The 27,960-nt window shown below is 41.1% G+C and overlaps 1 protein-coding gene across 1 annotated transcript in view; it reads left to right on the plus strand.

Moving 5' to 3' along the window:
- Positions 1–27,960, plus strand: part of imp3 (IMP U3 small nucleolar ribonucleoprotein 3) — a 225,590-nt gene that overhangs the window by 123,932 nt on the left and 73,698 nt on the right. Inside the window, exon 5 of the mRNA XM_073063684.1 lies at positions 24,831–24,882. Within this exon, the coding sequence (XP_072919785.1) occupies positions 24,831–24,882 (52 nt within the window). The remainder of the gene's footprint in view (positions 1–24,830; positions 24,883–27,960) is intronic.

Here is a 27,960-nt window from a genome sequence, read left to right on the forward strand (position 1 = left end):
AGGACCAGGAGCAGGCTGGCCTGCTGTGCTTCTAAGTAAGGTTTCAGGTGATCTAGCTGTTACCTGAGCTCCGTTCTAACAATGGGTAATCTGTCTTTTATCGAGTACCTGTCTATTTTTACTTGAAATGGGTTTCAATAACTTTGATTCAATACTTTTTGAGGAAGAGAGTTGTAAACATTAACATGCTTGGAGAGAGCTTTTTTTTGCCTCAAACCTGCCTTGTACAGTGATCTCGGATCGAAAGAAGAACCATGCTATCATTGATCTATAACATTAACTCTGTGTCTTGTTATTTCAGTCATCTCACCTTCTCTTGTAAGTATGTGAACCTTGCCTGCTCACCTTTTATTCATAAAACAATTTTCCTATTTGGAAAATCTGTCTGGTCGATCTTCTCCTGAATTGCTTCGAATTTAGATGCTTTCTTAACTGCAGACAAATACTGGTCACTTAATTCCAGATATGAACTCACCGGTGCCCTATAAGACTAAAGCAAACCTCCCCAGCAATGAACAATAACATTTTGTTAATTTTCCTAATGAATTATCTGCAGATGAGCCTTCTGGGAATCACACACTGGCACAAATGTCCCATCAGAATATTATGGCTTTTAGCACTAGTATGATAGATTTTTGGCCTCCGTCTACCTCATTATAATCTTGCACTTTATTGTCTGCCTGCACTGTGCATTTGCCATAACTGTAACATTTTATTCTGTTATTGATACCTTATAGTATCTCATTGCACTGCTGTAATGGATTGATCTGTATAATAATAATAAGTACTTCATTGATCCCAAGTGGGAATTCACTATACCTTGGCATAAGTAATCATTATCATCATCAATATCATTAATATCATTGTCCATCGTCCTCTGTCCTTCCATGTTAATGATTGTTCTTGGCAAATTTTCTACAGAAGTGATTTTCCATTTCCTCCTCCTGGGCAGTGTCTTTACAAGATGGGTGATCCCAGCCATTATCAGTACTCTTGTCTGCTATAAATAAAAAAAACAATGATATACAACTGGCAGCAGAGAATTAAATCAAAATTAATTTAATTTTGATTTAATTCTCTGCTGCTATTTGTACATAATTAGTTATTGGTGCTCTTGTCACACAATATTGCAATGCAGATCTTTAGTTGTAGAACAAAGGTCCAGAGGACAACCAAGTTGTTTCATATCTCAAATGATCGTGCAGTCATGAGGAGTATTTCATGTGCCTGTGATGCTACTGCAGGCCTGACTTTCATTGCACCTACTGTATGCAGGCATACATACACTTGTCCATATGACTGTAAACTCGATTTACACTTCATCTTCTGCAATAAACCAATGACTAAATACTAAATGACTTAATTTGTTATAGAATTCTTGAAAATGCCCTGAAGGGAATGTGACTGACATTAAATAGGCATAGATGTTTTATAAGTTCAAGTGCAGGTATGTAGGTTTTCCCAAGTTTAAAGCAACTTATTCCACAATTTCTCCTGAAGGCTTATTCCACTGTTATTTTTGAAGGTGTCTCTTGACAGAAGAGAGACTTGTAAAATTTCTCAACTCTTCCTTTCTCCCTTTCCCCGCCACTTTGGATTACTGTTCTTGGAAAAGCTAGTTGGTGTTTTTGAAGTGTTGACTTGGTTATTGTTACTGTTCTAGCCTGTGTTCAGTCTCAGAAAGGTAAATTAGTTGCACAAGGAAGTGTTTGCATCCTCAAAGAATTGCTTTAGGTTTTAATGCAACGTTACACTCTTGTGTGTTGTGATTGAGGTGAACTTGAGTAATTTAGAATCCATAGAAGTGAGCCAAACCAACTGAACTGCAATCAATGTGTTGGCAGAAGAACAGATGACTCATCATTTGGGTTTGGAACCAGAAGAGCACTACCAACAATAATTTGCATTTATACCATCCCTTCAAAGTTGGAAAATATCCAGAGACTTCCTGGGTGGCCAGGAAGGGATCCTGTATTAAGTGCTTGTGAATGGAGCCTATGGCAGGGATTAGAGGACATGTTTTTTGTTTTAATGTTTAGCTGGAGGAAAATTCTGTTTATACACTATTGAATATAAGGAAGTTAATTTTGTTAATTTAGATAGTGTGGAGAGTTGAGGAGGCCAAGCCAGGGTTTGGATTTTGTCAGTGCACCATCATTGATTTTGAAGACCCAGATGATGGACTTCAATAGCAACGATATGAGAAGAGGAAAGATTTTAGGATATTCTTTGTCACAGTTGGCCCAGTCAAGACAGTTCTGACAAGTGAGGTTTATTGGCATTTAACTACGGTACATGTATATAAAGTATATCATGTGTATAGAAATGAGAAGTTTCTTCAAACTAGGGTGTAAAACCCATTGCATATGTAACACATGATAACTTATGAAGATAAGGATAAAATGAACAGATGAATCACACATAAATAACAAACTAAAGTGCAAGGTACGGAACTGATTAATCAGTGACACTTCAAGTACGATGCAGCTGGTAGTTCAAAGCTTTATGGTCTGGGGGAAGAAACTGTTTCTCATCCTGACCACTCTTGTTTTTGTGCACCGTGGTCTCCTGTCTGATGGTAAAAAGTCAGAGGATGCTGGATGGATGGGTGGGATCCTTAACAATACTAAGGGCCTTGTGTGTGCAGTGCTCCTGATAAATGTCCCCGATGGATGGTAGGGAGACCCCTATGATCCTCTAAGCTGTTCTCACAGTCCTTTGTAGGGACTTCCAGTCTGATGCACCACTGCTCCCATACCCAATGGAGATGCAACTTGTCAGGATGCTCTCAATGTTACTCCTATAAAACGCAGTTAAGATGGGTGGGGGGGAGGTGGGCTGCTCATTTGGACATGGAGAAAAGTGTGGAAAGGAGCTGAGTTACTCAACTCTCCTGCAGAGTAGTTGAGGATGAGGAGGGATAGAACATCAATCCCAACTCAATGGCTGTCATTAGTGACAATAATTGGTGATAAATTTCCCATGATGTACACAAAAGGATAAGCTCAGATGCTGCTAATTTTTTTAAACATGCCAGAACGTTAGTCAAGCATGATATCTGTCTGTTGTCCATTCAGCCCATCAAGTCTGCTCTGCCATTCCATTATGGCTGATCCCAGATCCCACTCAACCCATACACCTGCCTTCTCACCATATTCTTTGACACCCTGACCAATCGGGAAACAGTCAACCTCTGGAAAATAGCTAAGATTATCTAACTGACAACTAACTAATCATATATTCAAGATTGTTTAGTCATTTCCTCTACACAAGTGTAAGGAGAGTGAAATAATGCTACTCCAGATCAGATGCAGCATTAAAAATAAAAGATAAAAAGAACACAACAATAATTTAAAAAAACTATAAATACATCAGATAGCTCATATAGATTGATTGTATGTCCATAAAGTGATGCTAGGCTGTAGCTACATAAGGTGACTGATGGGAACTAATAAAGTAGTGTGGAGTTAGTGAGTGGACATGTTGATCAGCATTACTCCTTGGGGAAAGTAACAATTTGAGTCGGGTGGTCCTGATGGGGATGTTTGGTTGCTGTCTCCCTGATGGAAGTGGGACAAATAATCCCTGAGCAGGTTGTATGGGATCCTTCATATTGTTCCTGGCCTTTTCAGTCACTTTTCTGTATACATGTCCTTGACGGCTGGTAGGCTGGTGACAGTAATGCATTGCCCGGTTTTGACTGCCCCTTGAAGGGCTTTCCTGTCTACCACAGTGCAGTTTCCATTGCAAGCAGTGACGCAGCATGCTTGGATGTGTTTAACTGCACATCTGATGTGAGCTTTGATGTGCATAGTCCAGCTCTTTTCAGTCTCAGAAAGAAGCATTGGTGAGCTTTCTAGACTGTGTAGGATGTGTTCTGGGATCACGAAAGTTTGTGTGAGATGTGCACTCCCAAGAATTTGAAACTGCTTGCAGTTTCCAAAGCTGTGCCGGAGATGTAAAGCAGGCTGAGAGTTCTGGTTGACAACTATCTCCTTTGTCTTCTTGATATCAAGGAAGAGGTTATTTGTCTGGTACCAGGCCTCGAGATCGTCCTCCTCTCAGGCATCTTATTGTTGTTGGTGATGAGCCTCACCACTGCTGTGTCATCGGCGAACTTCGCACGTGATCACTTTGTGTTTGGCCATGCAGTCGAGTGTGAACAGAGTGTACAGCAATGGGCTCAACGTATGGCCCTCAGGTGTACCTGTGTAGAGGATGATGGGGAGTGAGGGAGCAGTTGTGCATCCTGACTGTACGAGGCCTGTTTGTTTGCAAATCCAACACCCAGTTGCACAGTGGTGTATTTAGGCCATGAGTAAGTGTTTGTTCACCAGGGTCTGTGGGACAATAGTTTTGAATGCCAAACTGAAACCCATTCTGACGTGAATGTTCTTGTTTTCTAGGTGTGTCAGAGCCAAGTGCATAACAGATGCTAAGGCATCTGTTGTAGAGTGGTTCTGTCAGTAACCATATTGGTGACTGTCTAGTGTGGCAGGAATGGAGTTTTTGATGTTTTGCCATCATCAGCCATTCAAAGCACTTCATGATAATTAGCGTCATTGCCACTTGGTGGTAGTCTTTTAGTTCTGAAGGTGTAGAGTTCGTTGGTACTGATTTGAAGCACGTGGGGACTGCAGCCTGGGTGAGTGACATGTTGAAGATGTCAGTGAGCTGGTCTGCACAGTCAGTACTCAGCCTGGCTTGGCAGCATTGGGGGGTGGGAGCGGGGTTGACTCTCTGCAGAATCTTTCTCACATCTATTGCTGTTTTAGGTAGCAGGTTTTGTGGCTGTTGTGGAGTCACATGCCACCTTGAAGTATGCATAAAATTGTTTAGAGCATCATGGAGGGAGGCATCATTGCTATGGTCAACACTGTTTTCCCTTGCATATTCATGAATGTCCTTGATGCCCAACCACACATACTGCGGATCCTTATCGGATAGGTATTCCTGAATTTTTCATGTGTAGGCGGTCTTTGCCCTCTTAATGCCTGAGATGAGGGTGTTCTGAGAACTGTTCTGTCACTGGACTTGAAGGCAGCGTCCTGAGCTTTTAATAGGGAGCACACCTCTACATTCAGCCAGGGCTTCTAGTACCAATGTCATTTACACACTTACTGATGTAGCCGATGACAGATGAGGCATATTCCTCAAGTTTCCTGTGTTTGTGATGGGCTCCTTGAACATCTGCCAGTCCTGAAGCATATCTGCCTTGTTCGGCCATACAGTGATGATTCTCTTGACTAGTTTCTCCATTTTTGGCAGCAGTCAGTATGCTGGGGTTAACATCATGGGAGATGTGATCAGAGAGGCCAAGTTAAGGGCATGGGCTGGCTTTGTAGGTATCACATCTGTTTGTACTAACATGGTTGAGTCTGTTTGATCCCCTGGTGACCATGGTGACGTGTTGCTGGAATTTGGGTCAAATGTCTCCTGCAATGATGAAGAGACTGTCCTGATGCTTGTTTTGTAGAGAGCGATGATACTGTAAAGCTCTCCCAGAGCGACCTTGGCATTGGAATTTGCGAGGATATACACAACAGTAAACTCCCTGGGCAGTTAATTTTAATTGCAAGATGCTCAATTTCCCCAGTACAGTGACTGCTAACAGTCACAGTGAGTTTATGCACCAGCCTTTGTTAATGTATACACAGATTCCACCTCCTTCGATCTCCCCAACAGGGAGTCATCCCGTCAGGTTGAAACGTCAAGTTGGGGCATATTGTTATTTAACCATGTTTCAGTGAAAACCAGAAAGCAGCAGTTTCACATCTTTTTGCGTGTTAATTCTCAGTATCAGTGAGTCCAGTTTATTATCCAGTGAATCCAATTCATTATCCAGCGAGCAGACGTTGGCCAGGAAAAGTCATGGTACTGCCAGTCTGGCTGGATTAGCTCTCAGCCTCACTATCACCCCAGCTCTTTTGTCAAGTTTCTGCTTCCTCTCACGCCGCCCAAGTTAGCCACTTCCTCGGCTGAGACGCTTGGGGCAGGTCGCAGTCGCTAGGTCAGGTGCCTTAGAATACAGCTTCCACTGAGCCCCACTATTAACTCTGCTGCCAGTGGATTAAATATTAAAATTAAATATAAAAATAAAAATTAATATAGCGGCACTATATTTGCTGAGCTTTGGATGACTGAAATTCCTGACTAAAAACTTCGAAAGGCTAACTAAGAATTTAAAGCTAGCACCACTACTGTGAGCTGAGGAGTAAGCTGCAGCATCCCTGTGCAGGCCATCTTCAAAGAAGCTACTTTGAAATTAACCCAAGTGGCTGTTAATCTTTAGATCTCAAATTGAGCAGTTTTATGATAGTTTAGTCAGGATAAAATATGATAAATGGACTTCCATGAGAAAACTCTCACAACTCTTTTCCCAAGATAACTTGCAGTATTTGGAGCTCAGTGTTATTTTGTGATGCTTTGTATTTGGGGTGGCTGGAGAGGTTTGGAAATGATACCAAGTACTTTCCATCTAGAAGTTCCCCAATAGCAGGACCAGTTTGGTGTATGACCGATGGGTAGGGTATTGCTGGAGTGGTGGGAAACTGTTCAGCTTATCTGTATTTCCTACCTTGAACTGTACAAGTAGATTGAGGACCTCTAATTAATATTGTCAACCAGATAAGTGCGAGTTTGTGGAACGTCTGAGTTAACACATTTTATTTTAAAAGTATTGGGCCATAGCGTGGTGAAAGTACACAGTTTTGTCAAGACTGTAACCTTGGCTGGTGAGAATTATTGCTTCAATCACTATTATTAATTGAAGTCAATAATCCAGGAGGCATCAGGGCTTGAACAGCTCTTTGTGATGATTTATAATATTTTTATTGATTTGAACCTTGGACTGCAATTGTTTTAAATAATTTTAAGAAATAAAGGGATTATCTGAGATTTTAATTTGTCAAAATACATTTGCATTAAAACCATATGCTGTTGATCACTTTTGCGTTTAGAACCTTTACATGCTAACCTTTTATCCTGTCTTCAAAAATTAAAAAGGCTGACAGTTCAAGAACAGCTTTGAAAGATATGAAAATGAGAGCAGAACATTTCAAATCAAGTTTCATAAATACTCATCGTTCCATCACTTCCTCTCCATTGTGCTGAGCTGGAGGCACAGGTGAAACCCTCAACGTACTAAAAACAGTGAACTTGTATGCTTTATTTTCTTGCGTCTTGTGACTTATTAGCCACAAAATTCTGCTGATCGAGGCTCTCTTTCAGCAAGCTCTGAGCATTCTGAAGTTTGTGCAGTGATGTAAAGTCATAGAGCATTATAGCAGATAAACAGGTCCTTCAGCCCACTAATCTGTGCTGACCTGTTTTTCTACCTGCATCGGGATCAGCGTCCTCCATACTTCTCTCATCTATGTACCAAACTACTTGTTCTGATGGATATATCCACCACTTCCACTAGCAGCTTGTTCCATATTTGCACCACCTTCTAAGTGAAGAAGTTTCCCCCAGGTTCCCCTGACACCCTTCTTCTCCAACCATGACCTCTCGTTCTTGTCTCAGCTAAGCATGGGGGAAAGAGCCTGCTTGCATTTAGCATTTTTATACCCCTTGTAAAGGTTCTAAATACTCAATAAGATCTCCACTCATTTTCCTACACTTCAACTTTATTCAACCTATTCAATCTTGCCGTTTAACTTAGGACCTCAAATCCCAGCAACATCCTGTATGCAATGCTCTGATTTGTGAAGGCTAATATGTCAAAACCCCTTTTGCAACCCTTTCTAACTGTGGCATCAGTTTCAGGGTATCTGAATCTGTGTATGGATCTGTGGACCAAATCCCTCCATTGTACCATGTACCTAGGTGCCTACTATTCACTGTGCAAGTCCTACCCGAGTTTGCCCTGCCGAAGTGCAGCACTTCACATTCGTCTCCATTAAATTCCACCTTCCACTTTTCTGTTAAATTTCCAGCTGGTTTCAATCAGTTTGCAAGTTTTTTAGCCAACCTTGTTGTCCTTTATGCCCCCAGTCCTGGTATCATCTGCAAATTTGCTGATCCAGTTTACCATGGCCGAACACCGACCCTGCAGTAGGTACACCACTAGTCACAGGTGCTGCCCTTCTTGAGACAATTATCTGCTATCACCCTTTGGCTTCTTCCCACTCGTAACTTACCATTTTAGATTAAAAACAACTCTAATACCTTAATTATAAAGTATTTGTTGTGATTTGTATGAATTTGGTGGGCAGTACAGGAAGTTGTAAGAAAAGTTAACTGAATGTTATTTATGAGGAGAATTGCATACATAATTTGGGTGATTTTGCTTGAGTTCAGGGATCAATGAGACTCTACCTGGCATAGTGTGTATAGTACTGGTCTTATTTAAGGATAGGTATTAATTCATGGAAGGAAGTTCAGACTAATTGTATTCCAATAATGTGTGAGTAGTTCTTGAGGAGAGTTGAATTGACTTGGTTTCTGTCTTTTGGGGCAAGGGGGAACTTGACTGAATTATTTGAAATCCTGGAGTAGGTGTTTCCTCCTTTGGGAATCTAGAGCTTAGGGTTGCTATTTAAAAATAAGGCATTGCCTATTTGAGCAAAAGAGGAGATGTAATTTTTGTTCTTGCTGTTTTATGAATCTTGGAATTCTCAATATTGGAAGCGGAGTCTTTGAATATGTTTAAGGTAGAGGTAGATTGTCACTTAATAAGCAAGGATTGAAAGGTTACTTTGCATGGAGAGGAGATCAAAATTGATGCTACAAATCAGATTAGCCATGTTAAATGGCAGGACTGATCTGAGGGTCTGAATGGTCTACTATCCTAATTCATGTCTTTGCAGAATAGATTTTCTTTCTTTCAACTTGTAATGACATTTTGAGAGTAATTGTTTCTTGTAGCTGATTGTAACCTTTGCTTGGCAAGGAGGATGAACTCAGACTGGGGAAGATGGAAGGTGCAGTTAATGTGGACAAATACTAGTTAATTTATGTGAGCACCAGAAGCACAAATTAAAAAGGTATTTCTCAATCCAGCGAAGTGTACAACAGAGCTTAAATAAACAGTTGCACAAATTGTTATGTGTAAGGATAGGTTTAAAGGTAGGTTGGATTTGTACTGAATCGGATCAAATATATTTTGACAGGGTATTAGTTGGGTCATGTGAGAGTCATTTTAAAAGGGCTGTTCAAAATACTAAACTGATGATTAGTAATGCTAAGACTAAAGAACGAGTTATTTACATTTTTGTAACCAAATACACTGGCTTCCAAAGATCTTAGTCAGAAGTGGAGTTTTGAGAATGCGAAATGTTCTGGATAAATTATTCAAAAATATCTTGGTTAAATTGAAGAATATAAGAACTGTGGACAGCAGAATCATCTCCAAATTAGTGCCTGAAGAGCATGGCAAAAGTGGAATAAACTTGAATGGCTTGAAGGCAATTTGATCTGCTGCTCCATTGAGGCCTGTTCTTGCTGTCTCTTACCCTTCTGTTATCAATTGGGAGCTGCTTTGTTGAGTCAATGTTTACACAGTGTTGATGGTGCAAAGAACTGACTTTTTTTTGTATTTATGCTGTTGCCCAACAACTTGATGACTGATTGAATGCCTTTGTTCTTTAATTGGGGGAAAGAAAAAGATGTATTTAATCTGTTAAAGACCAGATGCACAAAAATCTTGGCTAGTATTTATTTCGTGGAAAATCCTCTAGAAAAATATTTTTAATTTTCTTCAAGCTTTCCCCATTTTTGTACACTTGCTTATCTTGGTATGATTTTGATCGAACTTGAGGTTGGCAGGAATCCAGAGGAAATTTGGTTATCCTTCCTTGACAGTGTAATTCAGCAACACTTAAGTAGCACAATGACCCTATTGGATCACAGAACAGTTTCATATATTTGTAGTGCATAACGTTTGTTCTGTTTGAGTGTTCGATTCTTGATGTTAGAATAATGTAATGTTGGTTTGAATGCTTGTTTATTTTTGCAAACCTACTGAGCAATTATAATGGTGATTAACTGAGTGAGGGTTAATAAACAGGAGTTTTCTTGGACTTTGATTAATGGAGTTTGCAACTTAGTGACAGAACCCCTTGAAAATTTTCAGCTTATTGGGTGTCAAACGATTGTATGTATTTGAAAAAGTTGGAATTATTCACAAAGCAATTAATATTAATGAAATGTTGACATTTAATCTGAGAATATTTTTATGACCAGTATTATTAAGGGTTTTAGGGAAAAGATGAGGATAGAAAAATTGGAATATGGATCTGCTATGATTTCACTGTGTCAAAACAAACTTGAGGGAAAAGTGGTCTGTTTTTCTTGTACTGTTATTGAACATGTAGTTTGTCTTCATGCAAGTTTTAATTGTGCCCAGATGATCAACAGGCTGGATTCTGAATGAGTATCCAAGTATCAGACGTATGCTTTCCCACTCAGTGGTTTAACGCCCACAAATCTGTGAGTTGGGATGTTACCACAGTGACTCTGCTTCCCTAGTGTATGGTGATTCAGACTGAACATTGTGTGGGATGGATTACGCAGCGACACAGTTATGGTGGAAAGAAGGGAATTCGCATTAAGTACTTTTGTAATGTATTTTGGAATGTGTGGGTGTGATGAGGTGTCCTGTTTCTTCAACCCTAACTGAAGAAATGTTTGCATTCTGTGCTCACAAGTAGTCCTTCCAGTTCTTGCACATCAGATCTGGCCCCCTGTTTCCCCAAGTAGACCAGCATTGCAGTTTCCCAAGACGGGTTGATAGATTCTTGATTGGTCAGGGCATGAAGGGTTATGGGGAGAAGGCAGGAGATTGGGGCTGAAAGGAAAAGTGGATCTGCCATGATTAAATGGTGGAATAGACTCAATGGGCCAAATGGCCTAATTCTGCTCCTATATCTTCTGGTGTTGTGGTTACATAAACTTTCAGATGGAGCAAGGTTATCCTTTCATGGTGGTTTGTGGTCTGAAATACTCAACTGGCAAACTGTTTTGATAAAGGTATCTGACATGAAACTTTAACTGTTTCTCTGTTCAGAAGCTGACTGACTTTGTCTAGTGTTACCAACACATGTTTTTTTTTCAGATTTCCAGCTTTCTAACTCCTGCTGAAAGCATTGTGAGCCTAATTCAGTAATACAGCTTGCAAAGGGAAATATCACTAGAATCCCTTGATCAGCTAAGCACAATTGCCCGGCAACATAAGGCAGGGGTTCCTTGGGTTGATGGTCGCTGTCCATGGCATGAAAAAGTTTGTGAATCCCAGAAGTAAGGAGACCCATGGTGGCTGAGTGAGATACTGGCACTCTTATGGAATAAAATTGCACCCAGCTCTGGCAAATTGTATGCTGGAAGACAGCACTGCGTGACTGGGATCTGCTTGTGTGAGGCTAACCATACTCCTGAGATAAGTGATGTCAGCCAATGTGAAGCAACACAATCTTTTGCAAAGAGTAGTTGTCAATAAATTAATTGTAAGGGGCTTCTCTTTCTTCTGCCCCTGCTCCTCCCCACAAAACAAACACATATTTGAATTCAAAGTGGAGTTTACTGTCATGTACATAAGTACCTTTATGCACAGGTGCAATGAAAAACTTACAGCAGCATCACAGGAAAATAGCATCAGATAAGCAAGATTTACAAGAACAAACAAATTAAGCATAAGTTATGCACAAATATTTACAAGAAACAGCATTATCAGAACCAAAAAAGATAAAGTTCATCGTAGTGTGATGTAATCAGTGGTTGGCATCCGTCTGTCTTGAAGGACAATGGGTGATGGTGATGATCATCACAAGCCTGGGCGGAAGGTATGGAGATCCTGAGATGCCCAGTTGTCAAGATCCCCCTCTGTCTTACCAAATGAAAGCTTACAAAGCAATACGTTTGGCACCAACTTAGCTGCAGGAGCTGCAGGAAGGACGTTCAGTGATGTACAGCTGCCTCGGGCTCCACTTCAGATTTGCTTTCTGGGTTTACTCCCATAGCCTTCATCTCTTCCGAGGCTGCTCACAAGACAGTAGGGCTATTTCCCTGTAGCTGGGGGATCTGGTTCATGAGCACCAGGGCATGCTATATGTGTAGGGGCCAGATCTCCTCCCTGTCCTCTGCAGTTCAGTCTTGAGTCCAAAAGGAGTTCAGTCTCTGTGTGTCGCAGGCGAGGAGGCACTGCATTAGGTTTGTAGTATACTATAACCACTGAACGGTTGAAGAGAAATGGCAGTTCTTGAACTTGGTAGCACTTCCTTCCTGATGGTAGCTAACCATAATAATGGGGATCTTTGACAGATGTTGCTTTCCTGAGGCAACGCCTCATGTAGATCTGACTGATTGTGGAGACCAATCCCTTCTGAATTAAGGGTAGTGTAAAATATGGAGGAAAGTTTTGCATGTGAAGGGTTACATTTCTGAGCTTAATATAAAAAAAAGTTAACCATGTGGTTTTGACAAAGACCATAACTTGAGTGGTTATAGTCTGTATAATTATAACTTCCCATGCAGCAAGTCCTGTTCCCAAGTGAAACTGGGCTATTTTTGGAATACTCTGGATATTCTTGTGGGCCCAGAAAGTGAGAACGATACTTTTTTTAGTCTGTTTTGGCACGGTGTTTGGAAAGTTCATGATTGTGTGATTGCAGGAAGCTGAGAAAGCAGAGGCCTGGTGTGCTCCCTTTGAAATCCCTGATAACTGAGATGGGAAATGGGAAGTAGCTCATTCCAGCCCTGGTGTCTGCCTTGTGGGCGTCAGAGACTTCAGTAATGTACAGTTTAGGCTGGGGAGAGGACATGCCAGTGAACAATCTATCATCGCTTACCTCTGCCAGCTCTATGACATGTGCAGTCAAAGACAGAGGGATAGGGTGGCTGCAATTACTGTCACTTGGATCCTGGCCATGGTTTGAAAGTGTTGGACGTAAAGTGCAGATGAGCTGGTCAACTGAAGAGAACACTGAGTCCAAAACCGGGCATCGTATCTTCATCTGATTCATGATGGGGAGGGGGGGGGCGCTTCTGTGTGCAAGTTAACTGCCCTGTTTTCAAACAGAAACAGTGAAAAATATTTGTAATCACTTAGTATATTCTGAGTGTGTGCTCTAGCAGTATCTCAAATTCAAGTTCAAGTTTAATGTTATCTGACTGTACGTATATACAACTAAATGACAGAGTTTCTCTGGACCACGGTGCACCTACAATGCATAATTCACACGCAGCATGTACGACACGTATATCATGAAAGTATAATTCAAAATGTATGTGAAGTGCACAGCAAAAGTAAACAGCTCACTGACCTTGTGATAGCCCTCATTTGTGGCAGGGTATTTGATAGTCTCAGCCTGAGGGAAGAAGCTGTTATGAAGTCTGGCAGTCCTAATCCTGATGCTCCTGAAATTCCTTCCTGATGGCAGTGGGTTAAAGGGATTGTGGGATGAGTTGTAGAGATCCTACAGTGTTTTGTGCCCTTTCTATACACAAAGGGCACAGTAAAATGCACAAATAGGGGGAGGGAGAGGCCCCCATTATGCTCTTGGTTGTGGTTGCCTGTAAGATCTTGTGGTCTGATGCTTTGCAGTTTCCACACCACACTATGATGCATCCAGATAGAATATTCGATGGTACTCCTGCAGAAAGTTGTTAGAATGGGCACAGGGAGCATCGCATGTCTCAGTCTTAGAAAGTGTAGATGCTGCTTTGCTGCCTTGACTGATGAGGTGTTGTTGGTGCAGATTAGATCGTCTGTTATGTGCACACCAAGGAACTTGGTGTTGTTCACTTTCCACAGCTGACCTGTTGATGTGCAGTGGAGAGCAGTTGACCTGTGCTTTTCTCAAGTCTGCAATCATCTCTGTTGCCCAAGTCGAGACTGGTTGTTGCTCTCACACCATTTGTTAAGCCTCTCTACTTCCTCTCTGTATCCCTGACTCATCGTTGTTGATGAGGCCAACCTTCGTTGTATCATCAGCAAACGTGATGGTGTGGTTTGAGCTGGATCTGGCAGCGCAGACGTGAGTCAGCAACAGCATGAGAACACAACCCTGGGGGCGGGGGGGAGGGGGGGGAACCAGTGCCTAGCGTGATGGAGTTTTCGATGTAGCTGCCAACTCTGACTGACTGACAGGTCTTTCCATCAAGAAATCCAAGATAGAGTTACAGAAACTCACAGCGGTCACAAGTAGTGCTAGAAGTGAAATGCATGAGTAAGTTAACATGGGCACTTCAAGTCAAATCAAGTCGCTTTTTATTGTCATTTCGACCATACACTGCTGGTACAGTACATAGTAAAAACCAAACAATGTTCCTCCAGGACCATGGTGCTACATGAAACAATACAAAACTACACTAGACTGTGAGACAACTCAAGGCTACATTAGACTATGTAAAACAACACAAAAACTACACCAGAGTACAGACCTACATAGGACTACATAAAGTGCACAAAACAATGCAGGGCAGTAGAATAATTAATTAATAAATAATCAGTAAACAAGACAATAGGCACAGTAGAGGACAAATTTCAGTTTAATAAATGATGTAGATGTCAGTCTAGACTCTGGGTATTGAGGAGTCTGATGGCTTGGGGAAAGAAACTGTTGCACAGTCTGGTCGTGCGAGCCCGAATGCTTTCGGTAGCTTTTGCCAGATGGCAGGAGGGAAAAGAGTTTGTGTGAGGGGTGTGTGGGGTATTCAATATTCAATAAATGTTTGTGGAATGCAGCAACCATTGCTCATTGCTTTAGTGGACTGCTTTATGAACACAGTCTCTGTTACTTGATTGCAGCTGTCTTGAACTTTACAAAGTAAGAGGACATTATGACTTCTACAAATGTTCAGAAAAATTTTCTTTGCTTTTCTGGCTTATTTTTAATTTTCTAGTCTAATGTAGTATAATATTTATTAACCTATCAGAACATGTTTTTAATTGCATTTTTATAGTCTGTTGTCTTTATTCCTCATTACAAGCATTAATCCTCATCCAGCACATTCTTAACAATTTAATCAATATAATGATGATACTTTCAAGCTGTAGATTTCTAAATGAATCCATTCAAGCATTAAGTAAATTCAGCAGATTCTCCAATGGGGCAAAGTAATTGCTCTGTTGTATTTATTCCATCTTGGTACTTTTGGGCTAAATGTGTTTTTGTAAAGGATGAGGTTGCTCCTTATGATGGATTCAAATTACTTGATGTTGGTAACCTATCATTGTGCACATTGCTTTGGCTTTAGAATTTTACACATGTTGACATGAGCCACAGTTGTGAATAAATATATTTTGTTCCCCATTTTGATCTGTGCATGGCAGAGCCAGGTCTCAGAATGATCATACTAGTCCATGTTTTTTTCCCTAGAAGTGGTGTGTTGCAATGTGTTCATGTTTAGGCCAAAGTAAAATTATCTTTAGTAAGGCTGTAAATTTCTTAACTGGAATTGCTTGATATGGAAAGTTGTGCTTGACAAATCTTTTAGTTCTTTGAAGAAATTAAAAGGGTAGATGAGGGTAGGGCACTGGATAGTCAAAGTTCAAAGTAAGTATATTATTAAAGTACATATGTCACCATGTACAACCCTGAGATTCTTTTTCTTGTGCGCCATCATAGTAAATGAAAGAAATGCAACAGAATCAGTGAAAGAGCACATCCAACAGGACGGGCAAACAACCAATATGCAAAAAAAAAACACTAAAAAAAACACACCAACAAACTGCAAATACAAAAAGGAAGAAAAAGAAATAATAAATAAATAAACAATAATTTTGAGAACATGAGATGAAGAGTCCTTGAAAGTGAGTCCATTGATTGTGGGAACAGTTTAATGATGGGACAGGTGAAGTTGAATGAAGTTATCCCCTGTGGACCAAGAGCCTGATGGTTGAGGGGTAACGACTGTTCCTGAACCTTGGTGGTGTGAGTCCTGAGGCTCCTGTACCTTCTCCCCTAAGGCAGCAGCAAGAAGTGAACATTACAGCACAGAAACAGACCTTTTGTCCCTTCTTGGCTGTGCCGAACCATTTTTCTGCCTAGTCCCACTGACCAGCACCTGGGCCATATCCCTCCAAACCCCTCTCATCCATATACCTGTCCAAGTTTTTCTTAAATGTCAAAAGTGAGCCCGCATTCACCACTTCATCTGGCAGCTCATTCCACACTCCCACCACTCTCTGTGTGAAGAAGCCCTCCCTAATGTTCCCTTTAAACTTTTCCCCCTTCACCCTTAACCCATGACCTTTGGTTTTTTTCTCCCCTAGCCTCAGTGGAAAAAGCCTGCTTGCATTCACTCTATCTATACCCATCATAATTTTATACATCTCTATCAAATCACCCCTCATTCTCCTACGCTCCAGGGAATAAAGTCCTAACCTATTCAACCTTTCTCTGTAACTCAGTTTCTCAAGTCCTGGCAATGACCTGGATGGTGGGGGTCCCTGATGTCCCTTTTCTGGGGCAACACTCCATGTAGATGTGTTCATAGGTGGGGAAGGCTTTACCCGTGATGGATTGGGTCATATCCATTACTTTTCATTGGCTTTTCTGTACAAGGGCATTGGTGTTTCTGTACCATGCAGTAGTCAATATACTCTCCACCACACATCTATAGAAGTTTGTCTTAGGTGATATGTAGAATCGTTACAGCCTAAGGAAGTAGAGGCACTGCCTTTGTAGTTGCACTTGTGTGCTGGGACCAGGGCAGGTCCTCTGAATTGATAACACTGAGGAATTTAAAGTTCTCAGATCCCCTGATATGGACTGGCTCATGGACCTCTGGTGTCCTCTCCCTGAAGTCATAGTCATTTCCTTGGTCTTGCTGATATAGAGTGAGAGATTGTTTTTATACCACCTACGATTCGACCAACAACAGTGGTGTCGTTGACCAAGGACTTCAAGACAGGCTTGTTTGGAAGATTGTGTCTCACTGAATCTTGGGAGATCTGATTAGATGGATTTAAAATTGGCTCAGAGGGAGGAAGCAAAGGGTGATGGTTGCAGGTTGTTTCTTGGAAAGGAATTGGAAACAAGTGGTGTGCCACGGGTCAGTGTTTGGACCCTTGTATTGGTGATTTATATAAATCATGGATGTGAATGCGCAAGACTTGATCACTAAATTGTTAGTATAGAATTTTATCATGTATTACTTGGGGATCTTGATCATTTAGGGAAATGAGCAGAAGAGTGGCAAAAGGATTTTGGTTCAGATGTATTTCGGAAAGTCAAACAGTGTACAGTTTATAGACTGCATTAGTGCTGCTTCCTACACCCATGTGGAGCTCGTCGACTTCACGTCAACTTGGCCTCTAACTTCCGGCCTGCCCTCAAATTAACCTGATCCATTTCCAACAAGACAGCTTATCTGCTGATGTCTATTATATGAGGGGTGATTGATAAGTTCGTAGCCTAAGGTAGAAGGAGTCAATTTTAGAAAACCTAGCACATTTATTTTTCAGCATAGTCCCCTCCTACATTTACACACTTAGTCCAGCAGTTGTGGAGCATATGGATCTTGGACCTCCAGAAAGTGTCCACAGATGCGTGATTGATAAGTTCATGGCCTAAGGTGGAAGGAGATGAGTTATTAACTTCAAACTTTCTGCATAATCACTCAAAGAGTTGACCTGCATGTGCATGTAATGAGAGCTGTATAACTCATCTCCTTCTACCTTAGGCCATGAACTAATCAATCACCCCTGCTGTGGACACTTTCTGGAGGTCCAAGATCCATATGCTCCACAACTGCTGGACTAAGTGTGTAAATGTAGGAGGGGAGTACGTTGAAAAATAAATGTGCTGTTTTCTAAACTTGACTCCTTCTACCTTAAGCCACGAACTAATCAATCACCCCTCGTAAACTCACGGACTGTCACAGCTACCTGGACTATAGCTCCTCCCACCTTGTTACTTGTAAAAATGCCTTCCCCCTTTCTCAATTCCTCCGTCTCTGCCACATCTCCTCTCAGGATGAGGCTTTTCATTCTCGAATGAAGGAGATGTCCTCCTCCTTCAAAGAAAGGGGCTTCCCTTCCTCCACCAGCAACGCTGTCCTCAACCGCATCTCTTCCATTTCATGCATGTCTGTACTGGGGGTAGGGTTTCTCTTATCCTCATCTACCACCCCACCAGCTACGTCCAGCACATAGTTCTCCGTAACTTCTGCCATCTCTAACGGATCCACCACCAAGCTGATCTTTCCTGCCCCCAACACCACTACCCCCCCACCACTTTCTACTCTCCACAGGGATCACTCCCTACTTGACTCTTGTTCTTTTCTCCCTCCCCACTGATCTCCCTCCTAGCACATAACTTTGAAAAAGTGGAACAAGTGCTACACCTGCCCCCACATCACCTCCCCCACTACCATTCAGGGCCCCAAGCAGTCCTTCCAGCTGAGGTGACACTTCACCTATGAGTCTTTTGGGGTCATAAACTGTGTCTGCTGTTCCTGGTGTGCCCTCCTGTATATTGGTGAGACCCGATGTAGATTGGGAGACCGTTTCACCGAGCATCTACACTTCATCCGCCAGAAAAAGTGGGATTTCTCAGTGGCCACCCATTTTAATCCCACTTCCCATTCCCATTCCAGTATGTCAATATTTTGACAGTGGAGGAGGCCATATATTGACATATTGGAAATGGAATGGGAAGTGGAAATGTTGTTCCTCCAACCTGAGTGTGGCCTCATCATGACAGTAGAGGAGGCCATATGAGGCCACACTCACAATGGAGGAGCAACACCTTGTATTCCAATGGCAGGAACATTGATTTCTCAAACTTCCGGAAATGCCCCCCCCCCCCCCCCCCCACCTTCACCATTTCCCATCCCCTTTTCCCCCTCTCATCTCATCTTGTTGCCCATTGCCTTCTCTGCTGCCCCTCCCCTTCCCCTTTCTTCCATGGCTTTTTATCCTCTCCCATTAGATTTTCCCTTTTTCCAGCCCTGACTCTTTAAATGAATCAACATAACAGCTCTTCACTTCACCCCTCCTCCTCCTGGTTTCACCTTTCACCTTGTGTTTCTCCCTTCCCTCCCCCCACCTTTGAAATCTACTCATCTCTTTATTTTTTCTCCAGTCCTGCTGAAGGGTCTCAGCCCGAAACAACATCAACTGTACTCTTCCGCAGGTGCTGCCTGGCCTGCTGAGTTCCTCCAGCATTTTGTGGGTTCATAGTATGTATCATCAGGGACCAGGCAGCATAATAGAACAGAGGAACTGGAATACAACTGCATATTTTTTTGAAAACCTTGCCACAGGTAGGCAAGGTAATGCCAAAGGTGTTTAGGATGATGACCTTCATCAGTCAGAGCATCTGATAGGAGATCAGATATTTGTTGTTGTGTACAAGTTGTTGGTGAGGCTGTACTTGGAGTTCTGTCTGTAGTTTTGGTCACCCTGTCGGAGAAAAGATTTGGCTAACCTGGAAAGAGCGCTGAAAGAATGAGGGTATTACGGGGAGAGGTTGGCCAGGCTAGCTGTTAATTCCTTGTAACGTAGGTGACCGAGGGGTGACTTCATAGAAGTGTTTAAAATTGTGAGAGGCAGAAACAAATCTTTTCCTCAGGGTAGAGGAACCAAAGCTAGTGGACTTAGATTTAGGGTGAGAAGGGCAACATTTTCATGCAGAAGGTGGTGAGAATGTGAAACTGCCAGAATAAGTGGTTGGGCTGGTACAATGATGTCATTTGAGAAGTACTTGGATAAGTAGATGCAGGGCCAGGGCTTGGAGGGATATGGGCTGAATACAGGAGATGGGAACAGTGTGGTCAGCGTGGACTCATTGTTCCAAAGGTTCTGTGGGCATATTGCTCTGATTCTAATGAACACACTCAAACCAAAATTTAAGGATAATATAAAATAATATGGGGTAGGATAACAAGTACTGGTAATGGAGGATAAACGATCATGCTTTTTTTCCAAATACGGTAGCTTCTGGTTAATTGGAACACATTCGGACCACTACATTTTGGCTTAACTAACCAACTGCATCAATTAGCCAAAGCCTTGTGGAAATAGTTAAAAATATATATATATAAAAAAGACGAGCTATGATTTAACTGAGTAATAAATAATGGATTTAAATGAAATACAGAACAAATTAAAAATATCAAAACTGCTGCAGTACTAAAAAACCGTAATAGTTCTTAATAGTTACTGGTGGAGGGATCACTCAGTGCTTGCTGTCGTGTTCCTTTGATGGACGGTAAATGAACAAAATCAACGCAGACATCGACTACAGATAATGAACTGCCTTCATAGATTGCTTTTGATGATTTCATCCTCCAGATTTTCATTTCCATTGTAACACTTAAGATGATTGTTCATGCCTTCAAATTCATCGTGGTTCCTAATTTGTTGAGGTCATGAAATCGATTCATTTTCACTTATGACCATTTCTGACATCTCCAAGCCAGAATGCTTGAAACCGCAGTGAGCAAAACAGTTTAAAATTGTCCTCCTGTTTATTTCTTGCCAACTATCAGTCGCAAAAATCACTTCTTTGAACAGAAACACAGCAACTAATGATATTTAAAAACTTCACTCTAAGGCTACATCCACGCTAGGCCGGATAATTTTGAAAACGCTGGTTTTGCGTAAAAATGATAGGCATCCACACGATGCATTTTAAAAAATATCTCTGTTCACATTGAAATGGAGATTTCGGCGAATCTCCTCCTACTGCGCATGCACAGGACACATCTACCGAAAACAAGCGACATGTTTGGTGTCGAATCTCGCCATGAAAGATGGTGCGTGTTTGTTCAGTTACAGACTAGAAAAACTTAAACGATGGGCAGCTGTTGGCTGTCACACCGGAGGATTCAAAAGTAAAAAAAACAAATACTGAAGTGTATGGAGGCAACCGACAGGGAGTTCACGGACTGTATGACCCGGCTGACGACGAACATTGAAAAGCTGACTAACTCTGTTGCATTAGTAAAGCACCTTGTTAAATGTGTAAAACATGTCTGCATCAGTATTATCTTGTATTTCCATACAATGTTACATTAGGCTGTTACACATCTATTGTCAGAGAAGTACTTGCATGAATAGGTAAACCACCTTCATACGAGCAAGGACAGAAAACAGGGCAAAGTGAGTATACTTATTTATTCAGTAAGTTATGGGTCAAAGTATTTGGTGAGTACATTTCTAACTCTTCTGGCTTCAGTCTCATTGCCGTCTGTTCTGAAATTGTTAGGTTGCATTCAAGAAAACAATGAAATGGCACGCTGCCATCTGACAGCATTTTCAGATTTCTGCGGTTACCCTGTCCACACTGATCTGCCCGAGCGGTGTTTTCAAAAATACCCACCCTGGAAAGCGTTTCTGAAAAGCTCCGGTTTTGAAAATGCTGTTTTAGTGTGGACGGAGGTTAAAAACGAAGAGAAAAAGCTTTGGTTACAGATTTATCCAGTATAGTGTGGACGTAGCCACAGTGTAGTGTCTAATGGCCACATAAGGTCACATGATTGACACAAGTCAGAAACTGTTAGGCTGCAGTCTCCCGTCCCTATTGAGGGGCATAGTGTCTCAAATAAACAAAGGGAATCCCAGCTGTTTTCTTGATTTAGTTTATGTCCTTTTAAGTTGTCCCAAAGAATTGGTTGCTCTAGTTAACTGAAATCCACTGGATCCTGATTCTCTGTAATTTTGCATCAATTCGAACACATTTTGCCCTTCAACATTTTGGCGGAGTGTCTTTTTCCATAATGTGTTTTTGATTGTAGAGATCATTGCAGGAGAATTCAAGCCACTCCTTGTGTATTTGTTTCTTGGATTGTTTTATTTACTCCCTTCATGGAATTGTTTGAGTTTAATTTTCTTTTTGTTCCTGTGAAATGTGTCTCATTGTTGCACACAGAGGATTATTATTTCATTAATAGAATTTTGGTACTGCTATTTAGCAGATACTCTTCCAACTTCTAATCGACTTGTATTGTTTTTTTAAGTATGTGATGGCAGGCAAGAGTTACTGCCATTGGATGGGATGTGATGCTCTGCCAGCTTCAATGGTTGATTCTACCCCTAACCCTGTCTGTAATCTCCTCTTTCACAACTCTGCTACAGTGTTTAGGCAGATGTCAGTGTGCAGATAACCTGATTTAAAAATGAGGATAATCTGAATTGCCGCTTCCGAATTTCAGAGGCTAAAGAGGAGGCTGATGCTACAAGCTTGAATGATGCTGTATTTAAACCTGGCAGTCGGCAAGCTTTTGACTTCTGTGGGAATGCTGAAGTAAAGACATGAGCAATGAGTCTGAAGGGTTTAATTACCAACAATTTCTCCAGAATGTATGTTTCTGAGCAGTTCAGTACTGTTACAGCATTAACTGACTGTAGAATATCTTTCAATTCACCTTGTCCTCTCACTGAACCAAGACTAGTTTTGTTGCTACAGGACTTTATACTGCTTGCTTTTAATCAGTAAAAACAAAGTAATTGGCGTAATGCTAACTAAATACTGTTGGTTAGTATTGTTACGTACCTGTGGGTATCTTGTGCCTGTCACATGACCATGATGTAGTTGAGGCTATGCTGGGCATGATGTAATAGTCTTGTGATGGTGGAGTGATGTAATTTTCCTGCCAGTGAGAGGTCATGTGATAGTTTTTTTTCAACAGGTTATAAAAGGGGAACCCCTGCCTGTGACATGGGGCAGTTCGTGGTTGAATTCGTTCAGTGACTCCGTTCCGCTGTGTATTCGATGTTATGACGCAGTTTTGTTTTAAAGTGGAGTTCTACTTTCTGCCTTAAGTCTCAAAGGTTATTGCCGGCAGTTTTGCTACAATACTGTCAGTTCAGTCCAGTCGGAGAGTGAAGATTTATCGAAGTTCGAGAAGCTGGAAGAATTGAGGAATATTGGTGTTATCGGCTGTAAAGCAGGTTCGACCTTTATTTAATCTTCGTACGAGGAATTAGTAACTTGTGTCCATGATAACTCCTGCTTTGCCAAAGAAGAGCAGAAAGAGTTGGATGCAGAGTTTCGCCAAGGAAAGGTCAGTGCCTTCAAGCCATTTTATTTCCTTCAATCGTAAATCCCTCGGCAAAGCATACTTCAGCTGGGATCAGCAGTAGCGTTGCGAAAGAGGATTTAATTACTTCAAGGAAAGTCTCTCCCTTAACTGACTGTGTAAATCATTTTGGACTTTTTGCTATACTACTTTAAAGAATTATTTTCGCATTATTGCTTTAAGAACTGTTCAAGCTGCTGCATAGCAGCCAACTTCCAGTTAAGTTAGTCGTTTGTTTATTTTTGGGTTTTTTTTTTAAGCAGTGTTTAATGTTTTATTTGTTATAAAAATCCTGTCTCATTTATATATTCATTGTTGCTGGATCATAACAGTATTAACAGTCCTCGATCTTACAGCTTTATCAAAATGGGGGTTACTTTTAATCGAAAATGCTGTTGAATTCTAGATGCAGTCTGGATTTTCTTCTGGAACAGGTATGGGACACAGTAAATAGACAGAGGAGGTGAAGCCATCCTGAGAATGTGACGTTGCCAGTTGCTTCCAGGATTTTCTCTCCCTTGACTGAAGATGAGGTATCGTCATGGCGTGAAGAGCCATGAGACTGTGTATTGTGAGGACACTGCTGCCCTGCACAAGGAGTGCACTGCCTAACATGTGACCTACCCCACTGTGATGTAGTTCTAACATTGGTCTTGTTACCATCTGAGAACTCAGAATACAGTAGTGAATCTAATTCATTGTTAAGCTAAAGGGCTGTCTGAAAGGAAATTGTGTGTTTTCTAATGAGCAGCTTGCAACTTCTATCATTTTATCACCAAACTGAAAATTGTGGTCCAAAGTCATGTCTTTGGTCCTATTTGTAACAGAAGTGAGTACAAAAAATACAATTCAGATTCCATTTACCAAACATTATAAATATTGTTGGGTACATGCTGTTTTATCCATTGTGATTAAACTTTTTCATTGCTGGGTCGTTGTGGATGGTGTCAGTGTCTATCTGTGCGTAACCATACAATTATGTGTGACTAAATATGTGGGTCATGGGAAGTCTGTACCCAGAGCCTGGTTGTGGATGTTGCCCATGGAGCAAGATCTCACTGTCAGAGCTGTGTGGTAGTCCACATGTGTACAATGAACTTTTGTACACAGGCATCTTCCACTCTCCAAGCCGGAATGGAAGCAAGGCATCCTCAACCCCAAGAGACTGTCTGAGAAGTTGAAGAGCAATGGGTACATTTCAATATAGAAGATAGATTCTCTGAACTGGAGATGGATTTGTAATCCTAATTTGTTAAGTTACTAGTGGGACCAATCAATAACACTTCTCCTTTTTCAGGGTTAAAAAAATGGGTCCTATGTTTTATCATTTACCTCAGATGTGTGGAATAAGTTGCGAAACAATAATTTGTTATCTAATCAAATCAAAGTTGTTTCTTTTGCATTGTGTTTTAGAATTTTGGTCTGTTTCAGGGATCATAATGTGTCTGTTATTGTGTTCCTTTCAGTAAACAAATATTGAAGTCATGAACCAGAGCAATAATTAAATAAAACTGTACCAGATGTGAAGCTGCATAAGCTAAGTCAGGACAACATGATAGTTTGTTGTACTATTTTGTAACTCCAAAACAAAATTTTAAAACTACTTTGGAGGGTGGGGGGGAAACAAGGGAGTCTAGAATGTGAGTCTTAACTTCGTGTTTTACTCAGTGAGGTGTGCACATACCATGTGGTGTGGTCATGATGTATGCAGTCCACTTATTTTTGCATATAACCTGTAATGCATTATTTAAATAAACAATGCTTAATCTAAGAATATAATTATAGTATTACTGAAATATTAAATACACACTATTGTACAGTTTGAAATGCAAATATGAAGCTTCCATAACATGCCATATCAGATATACGAATTGGACCAGAAGTTGTAACTGATCCAGCTTTCCTAGTGACAAGGTAAGTGGCCATTTTTCATTCAACATCACACTTTCTAAGACACAACACTTATTTGGTCTTAAAGACTTTCCCATTATTGTTTGCTGCTATTTCCTTAAATGTTTAATGGGTACCCATGCAATCAGGCCTCAAAAGCAAATCAATTGTAGAAATGATTGTAGAAATCAATTTGTTTTCTTTATAATCCTTTTGTTTGATAATTACAGTCAAAGCCATTGTTATCATTCTAAGTTTCAATGTGCTATATCTATATAAAGCTGTAAACACATTGAAAAGTGGGACCTCCTGTTCACTAAACACTGAAGAGAATTCTCCCCAGTGTGCCACCTTTCAGCAGTTTGGACTAAATATTATTTGGCACTATATGGTTTTGCTCTCTTCACTTTTCCTGGATGTGTATCTTTAATGATTCACTAAGCTATGGTGGTGGGGTGGAGATGCGCTTCTACCAAAAGAGGAGTCAGATGCTCCCTCCCTCCACTAGCTTGCAGGCAAAGTGTGTCACCTGCTTCGCTCCCAGCCCCGATAGGGGTCACACAAAGCCATAAGAGCATGTGGTGGATAGTCGTATGAGTGGCTGGTCGCAAGTCCTGGTTATGTGACCAGCGCCGAGCAGACAATCTCTGAAGAGTATTGAAAATGGCCCACATCACCCGTCTTGAAAAGACACTGCCCAGCACAAGGCAATGGCATACCACTTCTGCAGAAAAATTTGCCAGGAACAGTTGTGATCATGGAAAAACCATTATCGTCCATGTCATAACAAGCAAACCCGTTTCCTGTCCTTTGTTACTACCTGGCAAAGTGGTATTTTCATGTGCAAACCTGGATGGTGAGGGCTGATGTCCTCTCCCTCTCTCTCCCCCCCCCCCCCCCCCCACTGTCCCCGTATGGAAGGTATCTTATCCTTAATGTCCTTATTGTACAATCCCAATCCCAATTTTGTGAATGGCAGCAGGAGCACTGGGCCAGTATTATTGATATCCTGAAACAGGATGAACATCTCCATTTGATAATCTACTGCAGAATAAAAAAAAACTGATCTATCAGAAATGTTAAATGTTTTTAATGACATTAGATAAAGTAACGAAAGTTGTCTAATTTGCCTGCTAATTTCCTTGCGATCAGATGTCGAACTACCACATTGCTCCTGGCCTCCAGACGCTACAGATCTGGTGTGCTCCTGGCACAGAACTTAAGGCAGGCACATCAAGTACCAGAGAGAATGACCAGTGCTGTCTCTGCAAAATCTTCGAAATCCACTGGTGAGACACTGAACCAATATCAGTGTCCTCTCCCAAACCATCTTGGAACCCCTCATTGGCCACATTGTCCCCATAAGGACCAAAGATCTCGTCACCCTTGACTCTGATAGACTATCTGAGGGAGATGTTGTTCATTTTATGATCAGGGGAATATTCAAGCCAGCTTCTACCCCTAAGTAGTACAAATGAAGGTAGATAAGAATATTGAAGGTTCAGTGAGCATGATGAAGATGCTTGTGGATGAGAAACAAACAAACATAAATACAACCCACACAAAGTGCTGGAAGAACTCAGCAGGCCAGGAAGCATCTGTGGAAAAGAGTATAAACAGTCAACGGGTTCGGGCCGAGACCTGGTGAAGGTTCTTGAGGCGAAAGACTGTTTACTCTTCTCCATAGATGCTGCCTCGCCAGCTGAATCCATCCAGCACTTCGTGTGCGTTCCTTTGGATTTCCAGCATTTGCAGATTTTCTCATGTTTATGAAACATATACAATTTTTTTGCAATTTCAATGCAATGATTGTAGGTGAGATTTGATTGTTTATTTTTGTGCATCGTTAACTAGTTGTCAGTATTCTCCAGTAAGTAGAACAATAAACAACAAGCGATCTGTTTTGTATTAAGTACAGTTCACTGTTTTAAGAAATATGTTTCAGAAGAGTGGGTGGGGTTTTGGGTCAGTGTGGCTTTCTCAAGCATGACAAACTGTTTTCCCTCTGGTCTTTTACATTTTTTTGTGGTGAAGTTGATTCAACCTCTCCAAATTCCCTCATTGTTGGCACCATTAACAAAGAAACAGTTCATGGAATTCTTCACTGAAATAATTTAAGAAACACATTTAAAATCCACATCACCAATGCTAAAACGACTGATATTTGAATTGCAAATGCTGCTTTGTAAAGAAGTACAGACATTTGTGACTCCATTAATTGGGAAAAAATGGCTTAGTCTTGAATAAAGGGAGATGAGAGAGAACTTAATATGTTGGAACTTTATCTTTCTGATTTGGATTTAAACTCCATTTGTATGGAATGAAAATCTCTATTGTCTTAGTTAGCAGCTGGAAGAGGCCAGTATGGAATGAATTTAAACACCCCATCTCGGTTTAAAATTGACAGATGTCTATAGTGTACAGCTGCTGCATTTCTCTACTAAGCAAACAATGTCAGAGAGTCGGTCAAGGTCATGCTGCTGTGAGGCTGGAGCAGCAATGATGGGGGTGGGGGGTGCAATCAGCTTTCCAGTCGTAGGATCCATGCTGAAGATGCACTCTGAAGCAGCCTTTGCTTTGAATTGCTATTCTGGACTACCTAGTTGATGGTGGAGATTACATGGACTCTTTTGGTGCCATGTGCTGTTTAATACTCTCTGTGAAGATTGGGTTTCCATTCTTAAAACAGATAAATTTGTGCAACTTTTTACATTAAATAATTAAGGTGTGTTAAAACTCAATTCCTTTGGCCAGTTGAATAGATTTTTTAAAAATCAAGTGAATTAATAATGGCAGTATGTATATGTCACCATATACTACCTTAAGATACATTTTCTTGTAAGCATTTACAGCAGCATAAACTCTTCCACTAAAGCTACCATTTCAATATAGCATTTTCAGAGTAGGTAAATACAGTGGCCTGCAAAGGTTTGGGCACCCCTGGTAAAAATTTCTGTTACTGTGAATAATTAAGTGAGTAGAAGATGAACTGATCTCCAAAAGTCATTAAAGTTAAAGATGAAACATTGTTTTCAACATTTTAAGCAATATTAGTGTTGTGGCGGTCCACACACACGGGACTCGAACCGCCATCGGGAGCCG

The sequence above is a fragment of the Hemitrygon akajei genome, chromosome 12, assembly GCF_048418815.1.
Source record: "Hemitrygon akajei chromosome 12, sHemAka1.3, whole genome shotgun sequence".
Classification (NCBI taxonomy): Eukaryota; Metazoa; Chordata; class Chondrichthyes; order Myliobatiformes; family Dasyatidae; genus Hemitrygon; species Hemitrygon akajei.